Source organism: Squalius cephalus (assembly GCF_949319135.1).
Source record: "Squalius cephalus genome assembly, chromosome: 19".
NCBI lineage: Eukaryota > Metazoa > Chordata > Actinopteri > Cypriniformes > Leuciscidae > Squalius > Squalius cephalus.
In genome coordinates, this window is record NC_137140.1 from 10,161,729 (window position 1) to 10,176,753 (window position 15,025).

Sequence of the window (15,025 nt, forward strand, 5' to 3'; positions counted from 1 at the left end):
TTTTTTTTTGCAGTATGTGTGAAAACTAACCTAAAATATCACTGACATACCCTCGCCTGCTCAGGGAATGCACAGTTTTTGTACAACAAAAGGTTCTCTAGAATGAGAAATTATAGGAAGATCACAGATCTTAATTTTTCACGTCACAAAGTTTTCATGTTTTTACAATAGTGAATCACAAACTCTTGGCTATTACTATCTGTGTAGGTTCATGCCATGTAACTTACTAAAGACAGTCAAGAACAATTTAGTTTGCAAGTCTTGAATCTAAGACAAAGACACCCTCATGAAGGTGGCCCACACAGATGCAAATACACGCACATACACACACTGTAACAGTGCTCGACCTTAATGGTTTAAGTGGTTTGAACTGGAGGCAAAGACGAGACAGATCAATGCAAACACTTCATGAGATTATAAAGTCCACCAGAGGCCACAATGCTCATATCCTTCACCTACAAGCTCATGGGAAGTGAAACTTCTACACAGCCACAGCAACGTTTCTGTGTAAAAACAGTCAATATCTGTACTAACGGTTCGCAAACTGCTCACAAAACTAAAAATACCAAGGTGTGTAGGAGAGGAAATGTTAACATCACACAAATGTTTTGCATAAGATTCTAACTATGATAGCTGAAAAAGGTCAACTGTGGCTTAGACGACACATCGTCTTATTGCAGAACTATTGTGTACAGTATGTCTATCCAGGGGCGTAATTTGAGAGATTTTGTACACGCTAAGTTCCTATCCGAACTGAATGGAACAATTATCAGTGCAATATGACTTGAAGCTAAGGCTGGAAGGATAAATCGATATGCATCGCGATTCTCTCTCCAATAGATTCTGAGCTTCGTTTTCAAAAGCAGATAGCACTGTAGGCTAGTTTGTAACCACACGCTCAAATGCTCACGAAGAAGAGCAATTGTGCATTCGGCTGTGTGCCACGTAAGTGGTTAAATGTACTTGAACAATGGTTTTATGATGCAAAATGAATGTGTAAACAGCCCACTGCAAATACCCTTGTAATTTACTTCAACCTTTTCAAACTTTATGAAAGTTGTTTGATGGAAGATTATTTTAAGCAGTGTGTGTAAGGAATTGGAGCAGAGTACGGCTGTTTCTAAAACACACAGTGTTATCTGTTGTTAAAAACTAAGCTCAGAATCGATTGGAGAGAGAATTGCGATGCATACTGAAAATCTCAAAATCAATCCAGAAGCCCTGGTTTATTTAATTGTGCATTAATGGTGCGCAAATCTCATTGCATTTTCTGCCGACACCATTCTTCACAGATTTCACATTTTTGGTTCATTTTGGATTGGACAAGATGAATGTAATAACTTGTGGTTCAGTAAGTGCATCTGATTAATTAAGTAGCAGCTGTTAAATAATTTAGTAACAGTAATCAGTGTTTTTGATCAACTAAAAATCACATCAATTCTAACAACACTTTGTTGTCCACATTGGCATAAGAATTTGTTGTCCACATTGGCATAAGAATGTACAAATCATTCCATTCCAATATAAAAAAAAATAATAATTTAAAAAAACATAGTCCCAATGTTATCTGTAACACAAATATTATGTGAAATTTAACTGGGCCAACAACTAGCCCCTGAGGAACACCATACTGTCATATTTGATAAAGTTACATGTTTTACATGCAACAAATTCCACAAAAGTGGTAATACAAGGGAAGACCTTCAGATGTGAAATTAAGAACCACTGCATTTAGCGACGCACTGACAGAGTGAATGAAATGAAGATGGGTTGGTACCTGAGGGTTATCCATGTACCACACCAAGCTGCCCTCCAGCGTGTCCAGAATGAAGTAACGTCGTAAAAACTTGCCGCTGTTCTCCGTTTCCTCGATGTCTAGAAAGCCACAGATCCGATTCTGACGATCTACGTACGGCATTTCTGAGACTAAGCATTACCCTGGAACACAAATAAAATGATTCTGATTATAAAGGAGATGAGAATATGTGAAGGGTAGAGAAAGGGGTGGAGGATGGTAATTAAAATAAATTTGGCATCTTCGTGTGTGAGCGTCTGGCATTTCCTATGTCGTCATTCGTGGTCATGATCCATTGAAGTGACACCTATTTCATTTCAGACCTCTGTGCTGATGAAAACACTGTCAGATGAAGCTGTATGAATACAAATGACTTGATTGTGACATTACCCAAGCTGAGAAGCAATCCATGCACACTTAAACGGTGTAATTTCCCATTTAGCTGCAGCCTCTCTAAATGTCAAACAGCACTAAGGTAACTGTGAATAATACAGAAGTTATGCCCAGCAGGGTATATATTTAAAATGTGAGACCAGTCAAGCATTGGCAAGCGTCAGTCCTTTTTATAAGGCCCTTTGATGTGTTATATGGATATTTAAATGAACATAACTTCAGTGTTTAACAGACAGGGCTCGATGTGGGGGGGATAGCATCCCCCTTGTAGAGAAAAAAAAATGACAAAAAGCATAACCTCTGTAAAACCACCATCCCTCTTTACCATCCCCATTAGATTAACAGTGTAAAACTTACCATAACAAATTATAAATTATGACAATTGGCCAAGCAGAACTCACAATTGTAATGAGCTGCACACAAAGCTCTTACAGTTCTTCTGACATGAAAAACTGATTTGGAACTTTCGTTTTGTCGCGTACAGTGTAGGCAATCTCAAGCTGAAAGACTGTACCACTAATAGTTTGAAATACTGTATGCACAAGACGCCGGCCTCTAATAGCTAAACCAGCATGGAGATTTTGACGGAGATTCTGTTTCATTTAATGTACTGTAGAATAGAAAGGATGTGTGCTAAACATATGACTGTGAGGGACTGAGAGACAAAAGAATAAGAACAACAAGAAGAAGAACAAAAACAAGAAGAAAATCAGTACTTCACAATAGGATTCCAAGAAGAAGAAGAAAAAGAACAACATGAACAAGAAGAATACAAGCACAATAAAAATTAGTCACATATATACATATATATAATTACATATATAATTATATATATATATATATATATATATATATATATATATATATCTTTTTTTTTTTTTTTTTTTTTTTAGAAAATGTGTGAGTGTGATTCCTGTCCTTCCATTGAATGTACAATCCACCAAAACTTTGACACTTCAAAAAGTTCATAAAGAGATTGCAAAAGTAGGCTTATCCATATGAATCAAAGGGTTTAATCCAAGTCAAATACGTAAAACAGAAGGAAAATCATACTTAGTTGATGTGAACAACCCTCACTGGTTCTCGCAGAAGCTTAAACATGCTTGCATCACAAGCCAGAACAAGCCTTAAGGAACAAACCTCAATGGTTCCAATCAAGCAAGCACGTTTGAGCTTCTGTTTACCATATCTGATGTAGCCTAGTATATGTGCTCTCATATAAAGCAATCATGTCTCTTCTGAAGACTGGGGTTGAACCACTTGATTCATATGGATTAATTACAAACTCTTTATTAACTTTTTAAAGCGTCAACGTTTTTAATTAACTTTCAATCAAGAGTCAGAAATCTGTCTGGTTTTATTGAAAATATCTTTATTTGGGTTTTTTGAAGTTGAATGCAAATGTCTTTTGAGCAAAATATGACAAAATATACATTTTTGAGTGAAAAGGGGGGAAATAAACAGCAGACCATTTAGTAAAGTACGAAATGAAAAATATATGGTTTTAGCAACACAAAGCCAGTGTGTTTGCCATGCAATGAGCGAAGTGCTGTGTTACAGGAGAACAATCTGAGAAAGCACTTCAAAGTCCAAGCACTCAAACTTCAACAATTTCCTCCAGACTCCGATTCTTGCTGACATAAATTGAAAAGCCTAACAAGCTATCATGGTCAGATAATGTTCCTAGCAAGAGAAAGCTCTCAGCCTCTTTCTATGTAGCATGGATCCTCAAAAAATAAGTCGAAGAAGAAGAAATCGTCCACTGGCTCAAAACTACGAAAGATGTCATGTTAAATGCAGTAGAGGAAATTGTGATAAAGTCAGAAACAATATAATTCGCATCTATTCAGAAAATACTGGTTTCTGACTCTAACACAATGAAAAAGAAGTAAAATACTGACACTCATAGACTAACAAAAGGTGTCACTCCACTGCTGCAATATAGGAAAGCTGTGTCTATGTAAGAATTTTGGATGGCACATTAACTATTGATTTCATGAGAGCACCACTTGTTTCAAAGGCTCCTTTGAGGTATGTCAGCCAAGCACAGTGATTTACTCATCCATCAAATGGCAAGAGAAATGGAAATGATTTTGTGGATTCAGGCAGGAGAATGATGCTTTTCTCCATGCCTACCATGGAGAGCTGTAACATTTCTAACTCAAATGCTTGATGAGAATTTCATGGCCGAAGTGTGCTTTCTGTGTGACAGCTTTCATCACTCGAACGGCCTTAATCTGGGATTGCAGTGAAGGGATAAAACAGTCAGTGATATTTTAGCGATACTCAACGGATTTAAACTAAAGATATGCTTGTTTTTGTTGTTGTTTTTTTGGAACACTGCAAAAATGCTACACTTTTTCAACACTGCATTACTTCATAAACAACTTGTCAGAACAAGTTAAGATACTATGAAACTTTGCTGCAAAGGTTTTATGACTTCAAAAACATGTCATTCAGTTTACCAAGTACTAGTGATGCAGTGAGTTTGTTCACATAACTGGATGAAGGCTCCTTACAATTAGAACTGACAGACATCCAAACATCACCCGATCTGAAGCAGGGACTTAGTCTGGGGATCACCAATGTTGGCAAATTATATTCATTCTGACTATGTTTTGTGAAACTAACATCAAGCTTCTCAAATATTTGAAGTTTTTTACTGTTAAGAAACACACTATTAAACAGTGTAAGTGAAGTAACACCAGATTTATTCCAGTAGTTTGCCCTATTTTATTGTTATGTTAACTTCTACATTATTTACAGCTTATTTATTTGATTTAGATTTGATTTAACATAATTGTTCATATACGTATTTCTATTTGTTCAATCTATCGAAGTATCTGAACTAAATATTCTCCTCAATAAAAGAGACACTGAAGCCTGTTCTAAATGTTGACTTCTAAAATGTGGCAGATCCCTGCAATACGTACCAATCCTAACTCAGGCTCATTGGAAAAACGTGTCTCTACATTTTTGCAAAACTCCAAAAATGTACCATTACATAGAATTTGCTGTAGTTTCCACCTGAAATTAACATTAGAGGCAGTAAACCGTCAACAAATTTGTTTCCTTTTCGCAACACATAAACAAAACAAAGTAAAATAGTCCAGGCCTGGTCCTCTCTCGCCCTTCACTGTCCTCCTTTTATGCTTCCATAGCTCCTCCGTTCTCTCACAGCTCTCAGCCCCATCCTGCTTGCCACACTTCAGTTAACTGAACTATTAGAATACCTGTCTTGCATTAAGAACTAGTTCAACAAAAACTACTTACAAGTTACAACTAAATACAAAAAAGACTGAAACCTTAATCATTGCTCCAGACCAAAAACTACCTCAAATCAAACAACACCTCTGTTCCTTGGGCTCATCCGTCCAGTTAAGCCTTAGAAACCTTGGTGTTTTGTTCGACCAATCGATGTCTCTGGATCGTCTAATATTTGAGAAATATTTCTAAATTGAGAACATTGCCCATGAACATTATCCATGCCTTTATTTCTTCTCGTTTAGATTATTGTAATTCTCTTTTTACTTGTTTCAACAAATCTTCTCTGAGTCGTCTCCAAATGGTGCAAAAGCCAGGCTTTTAACAGGAACCAACAGAAGGACACACATTACACCGGTTTTATCCACACTCCATTGGCTTCCATTCAAACATAGAATTGATTATAAAATTTTAGTTTTGACTTTTAGAGCACTACATGGACAGGTCCCCCAGTACATCACAGACCTGTTGACCCCCTACTCCTCCTCCCGCACTCTGCGGTCCTCAGGTCAAAACCTCCTGATGGTCCCAAAAAACCTGCTTTAAAACTCGGGGGGACCTGTCCTTTCAGGCAGTTGCCCCCAAACTCTGGAATGCCCTGCCCCTGTCGCTGTGTGTGGTCGAATCTGTTGATTCTATTAAAAAGCAGCTGAAGACACTTATTTAGACAAGCTTTTAGTTGATTGGGTTTTTATGTTTTATTTTTAGCTCTGATATTTTTATCTGTGTTTTATTGTTCTTTTATTTAAATTGTTGCACTTTGTAAAGCACTTTGTGATTTATATATGTGATAGGTGCTAATATAAATTAAGTTTACTTACTTACTTACACTACGGTACTACAACATGCTTCTCTTTGTGTTTCATGTGACCGCTTAGAGTATGTCAGAAAAAGAATGGGACATCAGTTTACTTTCCAGAATTTATTGTGTCGTGCCGCACCCAGTGTAGACAGCTTTACTTATCATAATGGGTTCTATCTTGTCACGTCACTGAAATCTGATGTAGACACGATTTTTGGTAGTTGTGACATTTGAAGTAGATTCATCGTCTTCTTTACGTTTACCTGGCAGTCCTTTCATAAACTTGCATCATCCATTTATATTTATATATAGCTCCCTGCTATACTCAAATCTGATTCTTCAATTGCACCATCTAGTGTCTTTAATCTATGACAACAACCGTCCGCTACAACTGATAACAGACCGCTCAAAGCAGGTACTGTGAGTCATCTTGAGGTAATAGTAAATAATTGAACCAAATATTAATTTGACAAATTCTAATGTGGCAAGTAGCCACATAATAAATGGAATAATTTTGCAGTGGGGTGTTGTATCACCCTGAGGAAGTTTCTTTTGCATAAGAATCTGCTGATTGTATTCCTTAAGCCCAATTTATACTTCTGCGTCGAACTCACGCCATAGCTACGTCATAGACTATGTGTAGTGCACGTACCCTTCGGTGTACGAAGTTTGCCATCCCAATCTGCCTTCTAAAAATCAGCATAGAAATGCTTTGAACATCATAGAATGTCAGTGGAGAAAGAAATATTGCATCGTAACATCGTAATATACATATATTCAACCGCCGCTATATTGTTAAATGTACCCGATTTTTCATATCAACAGAAAAATATAACCTGGCTTCTCTTGAGACTCCTCCGAGAAGACTCTCTGGTTTTCATCCCATGTTTTATTTTGTTAACAATATAGATTGTTCAAGGTTATGGTTGGAGTGGGAGGTATGTCATTTCTCAAATACAATTAACCTTTTAGCTTCACTCCCCAGACATTTCAACTTCCGAACTGCCAACATACGTGTAACAATGTAATAAAATGTTGATGTATATTTGTTTCGGATAAATCTGAATCATGCTGTTTATCACCCCACAATGGACATTTCACTTTGAAAATACCGCAAAACATGCAAAAAGCAATGTAACATAATTTAAATGGTAAATGGACTGCATTTATATAGCGCTTTCACAGACCCAATGGCCACCAAAGCGCTTTGCAATATTGCCTCACATTTACCCATTCACTCACTCATTCATACACCGACGGCGGTGTCAGCCATGCAAGGCGATCCAGCTCGTCGGGAGCAGCTGGGGTTAGGTGTCTTGCTCAAGGACACCTCGACACTTGGTCAGGTGGAACCGGGGATTGAACCACCAACCTTCCGGTTTGTAGACAATCTACATGAACCACTGAGCCACTGCCGCCCCTAGCTACTTATCAAAAATGTAGCGACGGGCACAGATTTTCCATGTTCCTGGGTTGGCCAATACCCTTACAGCAGTGTGCACAACAACTATATATTATCATAAAAGACTAGTCAGCATGTTGTCTGAACAACTACTGTAGTGGAGCAGTCATAGATAGATAGCCCTGTATATTTAGGCTGTGATTGTCGGGCATTACAAAATATTTTGCATATTTAGTGTGGAGAGACAAATGACCTGTCACTGAAACTTGTCAGGTTGCTGCTTATACACAGTTTATGGAGTAGAGTCAGAAATGACATGCCGTGTACTCCTCTTTGAGCAGTTGGGAGACACTCTGGATAAAAGTAGCTCACGAAGACGAAGAGAACCACGAAATGGTCTTTAATTCAATAATCCACAGGACATGGGGTAAAAATACGGGGAACACACCCAATTTACAGAGGAGACAGGACAAAGAACTGAAAAAAAGAGAGTACTTATACAGGAACTAAATGAGGGAACTAATGAGATAATTAACAGGACAGGTGAACATGATGAATAATTAGACAGAGAAAACTGGGTCACACAAGCAAAAAAACAAAATGAAACTAACACATGTGAGGAAGGTGGAGATTTGAAAGACACTGTGCGTTTAAAGAGGAAGAGAGAGTGCGAGGCGGTTTAACCCAGGTACAGTGTGTACACATGTGGATAACATGTACAGTACATAACAGCTTCAAGTCTTTTGCCATGGCTGATGGGAGTATTTTTATCATGCCGATTTTACCCAAAGCAGGCCCCCAGTTTTTTACACTGTTAGGCAAAATGCCACATTATTTCATAGAGTAGTGAAAGGTATAGCAATAACAGTATGTTCTGAAAAACATTTTAACAATCATTTCACAGAACTAGCAGACTATAAAATAAAAAATCTTACACAAATGGAACCCAAATCGTATCTAGAGATCTAGCATTCACCAAAAAAATATATCCCACAAATATATCGCTGGCCAAAAATATAGTTTATTTTTTGAAATGCTATAAGCAGTTGAGATTTACTATAAATCACTGAGTGTGAGTATACTGTATATACAGATCAAATTGGATATGCTTTTATATCCAACTTTACATACAGAGCTGTAGGATAAAATAGTTTACATTTTGCAAAGATATTAAAGACATTTTTAAGACATTTTATTATGTGTAACAATGTAATAAAATGTTGATGTATATTTGTTTCGGATAAATCTGATCATGCTGTTTATCACCCCTCAATGGACATTTCACTTTGAAACTACTGCAAAACATGCAAAAAGCAATGTAAGCAATGTAATCTCCCACAGCCAATAACCTTCTCTCCTCCTTCTCTCCACAAACCGAGGAAGAAGTATCTAAACTTATCCTCTCCAGTCATCATACCACCTGCCCTCCTGACCCCATCCCCTCACACCTTCTACAAGCCATCTCCCCACACTTCTTCCAGCACTCACACACATCATCAACTCTGTGTATCCCTCCATACTGGCATTTTCCCTACTGCATTCAAGCAGGCTCGGGTAACTCCACTGCTTAAAAAAACAACTTTAAACACATCACTTGAAGAGAATTACAGACCAGTCTCTCTCCAACCATTCATTGTGAAAACACTTGAACTTGAACTTGAAGTAACATCCTTCTTGTCTCTGAACAGGGTCAGCTCCCTCCTACTTTCAGGGTCAGCTACTCCTACTTTGTGGGCTTTCGTGGCGTAGTCTTACAGTGGTTCCGTTCTTTTCTGACCAACAGATGTTTTAGTGTTCGTATTGGTCATCAGTCCTCCTCTAGTGTACCTCTTAACTGTGGAGTCCCACAGGGATCAATCCTCGGGCCGGTATTGTTTACCCTGTGCATGTTACCTCTGGCTTCCATTTTGAATAAATACGGAGTATCCTTTCATCTATACGCTGATGATACTCAGATCTATTTCCTTTATAACATAATGATAATGGTTTACAACTCCTGCTGACCTGGCTTTCAAGTAATTTTCTACATTTAAACGAAAATAAAACTTAAATAATTCTATTTGGGCCCAAGGAAAACTGTGTGCTTGATGTTGACCGTGTTTCTCTTGCCCCATATGAAACTCAATGCACTAGAAATCTGGGCTTTCTGTTTGATCTCAACCTAAAATTTGATAAACAGATCAGTACTGTTGTAAAATCATGCTTTTTTCATCTTCGCCAACTCTCTAAAGTGAAACCTTTTTTAACCCAGAGTAACTTCCAAACAGAGATTTATGTTTTCGTAACAACTCGTCTAGACTATTGTAATTCACTTCATATTGGTGTTTCTCAGTCTTCCCTCTCCCATCTACAGCTAGTGCAAAACGCAGCTGCTAGACTCCTCACTGGGACCCGAAATTATGAGTCGATCACCCTTATTTTATCCACACTGCACTGGCTACCTGTCAAATTTAGAATTGATTTTAAAATTTTATTTTTGGTTTATAAAGCCCTCAACAAATTGGCCCCTCAGTACCTGACCAATCTACTCTGTCCGTACACTCCTTCTAGAACTCTGAGATCTAGTGATCACTGTCTACTCATTGTGCCTAAATCTAGACTTAAAAAACGAGGTGATTGCGCTTTTGCGACTACAGGCCCAAAACTTTGGAACAGTCGACCTCTCTACATTAGATTAGCTCCCTCTGTTTCCACCTTCAGATCTTCTTTAAACACTTCTTTATTTTCTTTGGCTTTTCATACTCCTTGATTTATGTGCGATTATTGTTTATCTATTGTTTTGTGTTTCTTTATTGGTTGTTTTATTTTTATTTATTTATTCTGTTCTGAACAGCACTATTGTATTATATTGTATATTAGCTAGAACGATATATTTTTGTTCACATCACATAGAGAGGTACACGTATAAAGATAAACTAACAGAAGAAAATGCAAACTGGACTGACTGGATCTAGATGAAACTGCAGTGAAGTGCTAATGCAGTGAGTGGCATCAAGCAACCGGCTGCAATACAGAATCATTTTAAACCCATCCTCTACATGTGCCGATCTATGGTAATACGATGTATCGTTTGTTTTCACCCAACTGAACATGTTCAATCAGCATTTGTTGGTCTCTGTTGGGGCAGTGTGAACTGAATGACAGTTATTTTTCATAAAATTCTAAATCCAACGGCCAACTTGTTTGTTGGCGTCTTGTAACTTAGGCCCAATTCAAAACAGTAGCCTATACATAAAAAATGTCCTATATGATAAAGCTTCAGCAAGGGGAGTTATGTGCAACAAACTTCTGTTTTCTGTACAACAAGTTGCATTTCTTCTGGTTCAGGTCTTTTGTATGTGCTTCGTTAAATATAGAACCGTTTTACTCTAGATGCCTTCAAAAGAACGAGCAAAGATGAGCATAACCGACGTCCATCGCATATGCAGATTGATTTCTATGTTTTTTCTTCTTATCACTAACATTTAGATATTTGAACTGAATAAAACGCAAACAATAAAAATAACTGATAAGGTTAGCTGATTGCCTTAAAAATCTAGATATCACCACCGTTAAAACTTTCTCCGACAAGCGGATGCAATGAGATATGTTTTCCTGTTTGCTCATGTGACGTTCGGCATAAAGCCTATTACCGTGATATGAAAATGTAATACCATCACATGCCAACCATGCAGCGTTGGAAGAACGTGCCTGTGGCAACATTACATTTATTCTTGCAATAAGCAACATAGTGAAATGTCCAGTGAGTGGTGCTAAAAGTGTTTTTGATTTTATTTAAAAACAGATAAATGTGAATATTTTAATATGTTGGTTATCACAGCAATTCATAAACTTAATATACGGTCATTGGTTCTAAAAGTTTAATCGCATATAGGCTCTATCGCGTTTGGAAATACCACCTACTGTATATTAAACCATAATCTAATAGTGCACAAAAAAGTGAGATAAAATGCATTTGATAAAGCAACCATGCCATTTTATTATAAAAGTTGTTGCTGTTTTATTGCCACTAGTGTTCATTACAGCTGGAAACTGCAGTGAATTCAAAGTTTTTTGAGGTTTGCAAAAATGTAGGCCTCTGTTGATCATTTTAATAACAAAAAGCACCATGTTTTTTGGACATTTATGGTAATGCCATAATTTGGACATGATATGACTATACCATGTTTTTGTACAAATAACAATGATAATACAAAAGCTTTTGGACATGGTACAGTTATTCAATTAAAATGAGTATCATGTTTTTGGATATGAACCACAAAAGGTGTTTTTCAACATGCAGGTAGCATCGAAGTACCATGTTTTATGGATTTGTACAATGTTATGACCAAGGTTTTCTTGAAGTGTAGCATGGTTATACCATGTTTTATGGACATGTACCATAGTACAACTAGAGTTCCTTCGAACGAGTACCACAGAAATTATTTTTTTATATGTTCTCACAGAGGCTGCAATTATTTGATCATAAATATAGTAAAACAGCAATATTTTTACAATTTAAAAGAAACTGTTTTCTATTTTAAAATGTAAGTTATTGCTGTGAAGGCAAAGCTGAATTTTCGGCAGCCATTACTCCAGTCTTCAGAGTCACATGATCCTTCAGAAATCATTTGATGAATCACTTTGAAAAGCTTCAAAAGAACAGCATTTATTTTGCTTTTGTAACATTATAATTGTCTTTACTGTCACTTTTGATCAATTTAATGCATCCTTGCTGAAAAAAGTATAAATTTATTTAAAAAAAAAATAAATAAATAAAAATCGTACTACCCCCGAACATTTGAACAGAAGTGTAGCCTACTATAACTGTAATATGGTACCAAAGTACTTTTTTGGACAAATTCTATTTGCTTCATGTGCAAAACTGTTTGGATATACATCAGCAAAACAATAGACAGTTTTAAGTTTAGCACTGCATTTTGGAGGAACTTTGATATATTTGATACCCTTGACATACTTGCTTGACAGGTTTGACATACTTGAGTGAAATACCTTGAGCATAACATCACACGAGAACCCATTAATCCTGTTTCAGCTGGTGTGTTGAACTCTCATGTTGCAATCGTATATTTAAAACTTCCATAGTTGGAAAATGAACACATCTATATAAATGTCATATTCTCTGTAACAGTAAACAGTTGTTTTAATTGAAACTGATTGTTTTCAGAAAACAATAGGTGCAGGGAGATGCACTTGACTGGGGGATTAGAGCTTTAAAGAGTGTGTGTATTCAACACATTGATTCCTAACTCAGAGCCCATGAGCGTCTGTATAGAAACAGAAAACATTGCCAATGCTGCCAATGGTTGCACCAAAATATGGAACTTATGGAAATATGGAATATACTATATTACTATATAATAAGAAAGTATGCAAATTTGGATGTTTATGGAAAAGAGCAGCATGTAAAATGTTCAGAAAATGTGTGTTTGATCAGGGTTGGAGCTAAACTGTGCAGGACAGTGGCCCTCCAGGACCAAGTTTGAGAAACCCTGGGTTAAGTATTAATTTTCTCCATAGGTGAATTTATTTTAACAATAATTGTGAGTTACGTATCAATGGTGTATGCTTTTGTTGAAGTCATCAGCCTGCATTATTTCAACTTATTTTATAAATAATCTTATTTAACAATGGGAATCCAGGTGAGAAACTACCATGATTCTAAAAACGAAATCTAGGCTACTAGGCCTACACCAATCAGAAAATAAGGGCTGTGTCTGAAATCATGCATTATTTGAGGGGACAACCATTTGTCATTATCGAGTACACTCATTCAATCCCATAATGCACCTCAATAAATATACAACTTGGCTGAATCAGAAATCGCCCCCTAAACCCTCATTCACTATTCTCTACGTTAGTCCACTAATACTGCTCACTTGAAGGAGTAGGCTAAATAAAAAACGAGTGAGTGAATTCGGACAGCCGTTGAGCGAAAATCGGTTGTAGGCCTACGCTCGTTGCTGCAGTGCAATGTGGGATTGAATAAGTGCACTCAATAACGTCCACTATGGTTTCGGACACCACTACTGAGGCTGTCCCCTCAAATAACGCCCTATTTGAGGGTACAGGGGGCCATTTTGGATTCAGCCCTGGAGTACACTCGACGGCAAGCCTTTAGACTAGACCCATGGCACTCGCCATGCACAGCGAATGAATTCTAGCGACACTCAGTGTCCGAAATTTGTTTTCATTCACTCATTTGTGGACTATATTAGTGGAGTAAATTATGTAGGGAATGGTGAATGAGAAGGGTATAGGGGGCGATTTCGGATACAGCCAGGCAAATCACACCAAAAACACACTTTCTAGCTCCCGCTCACTCCCATGAAGCACTGTAATTGATATTCAATATTTTGAATCTCAATATTTCTATAATCCTTCCATATTTGTATGCATATTTTGCAATAAATGTAAAATATATTGTTTCGATATAAACATCTTTAAATCAACAGTTTTTATTTGTCAATTTTTATTTTATTTGCAATGCTTCATGTGACTGTAGTTCTTTCCTTCATCAAAGCCGTTGTACACATTAGTCTTTTGTCCGATATTCAAATAATTTTTCAAATCAAAGTTTGCAATATTGTGATTCACCTCATAGCTGGCTTGTTTGGTTCATGGCTTATAAAATAATAAAGATTTTTAAAAAATCCCAATGGGAAGAATTTATGAGAAAAATACTTCCAGAACCAAGGGCATTGTTGAACTACCAGTCATATATCATGCATTTCAGTACCATGGCAATCCCACCTGATACTATTAGTCACTGGATCACTGTACCATGGTATTATCAAAGACCAGGTAACGTTAGCGTTCCCTTTATGACACTTATGGGCATCACATTCGCGCTTGTGCGTTCCATTCATAACTATAATGTCCAAAAATGCTGTAGTTATGCAGTGCGCTAGGTTTTGAAAGACATCCAGCCAGTAACGTTACACACACACAGAGCTATGTACAGCCATAAGGCTTGAATGCTCAGACATAATTAATCTACCGTTTTGAGAAAAAAAAAGTGGTTTTACATGTAAATGACATTACATGTTCCGTTCGTTAAATAATAATTAACCTGCTGTCTGAAATACACGCGACAGGTTTTGAATTTAAAGTGAGCTAGTGAACTGCCAAAGTCAATGTGTAACGTTATCTAACGTTACTGATTTAGAACACACGTTCAGAACACGTTCACATTTTAATATTCTAAAATATATCTCGTTAGGATGTAAGAGGATAACTTACACACTTATAAGCAGCTGTGAAACTCCTGTGCAGCAGTTGTTCGGTCTGCCTTCTGCTGGACTTTCAGCCCATCTCCCACAAACTTCCGACGGTCTGCCTATCCCGCAACTTACGGGTGGAGGGCGGA

At 37.1% G+C, this 15,025-nt stretch overlaps 1 protein-coding gene across 7 annotated transcripts in view; it reads right to left on the bottom strand.

The window, feature by feature from the left end:
* plekha1b (pleckstrin homology domain containing, family A (phosphoinositide binding specific) member 1b) overlaps positions 1-15,025 on the bottom strand; it is a 54,524-nt gene extending 39,499 nt beyond the window's left edge. For all 7 annotated transcript variants that reach the window (XM_079851873.1, XM_079851870.1, XM_079851872.1 and 4 more), the window contains exons 1-2: positions 14,899-15,025; positions 1,778-1,938 (exon numbers count right to left, since the gene is read on the bottom strand). In XM_079851873.1, the coding sequence (XP_079707999.1) occupies positions 1,778-1,918 (141 nt within the window). In that variant the 5' untranslated portion in view covers positions 1,919-1,938; positions 14,899-15,025. The remainder of the gene's footprint in view (positions 1-1,777; positions 1,939-14,898) is intronic.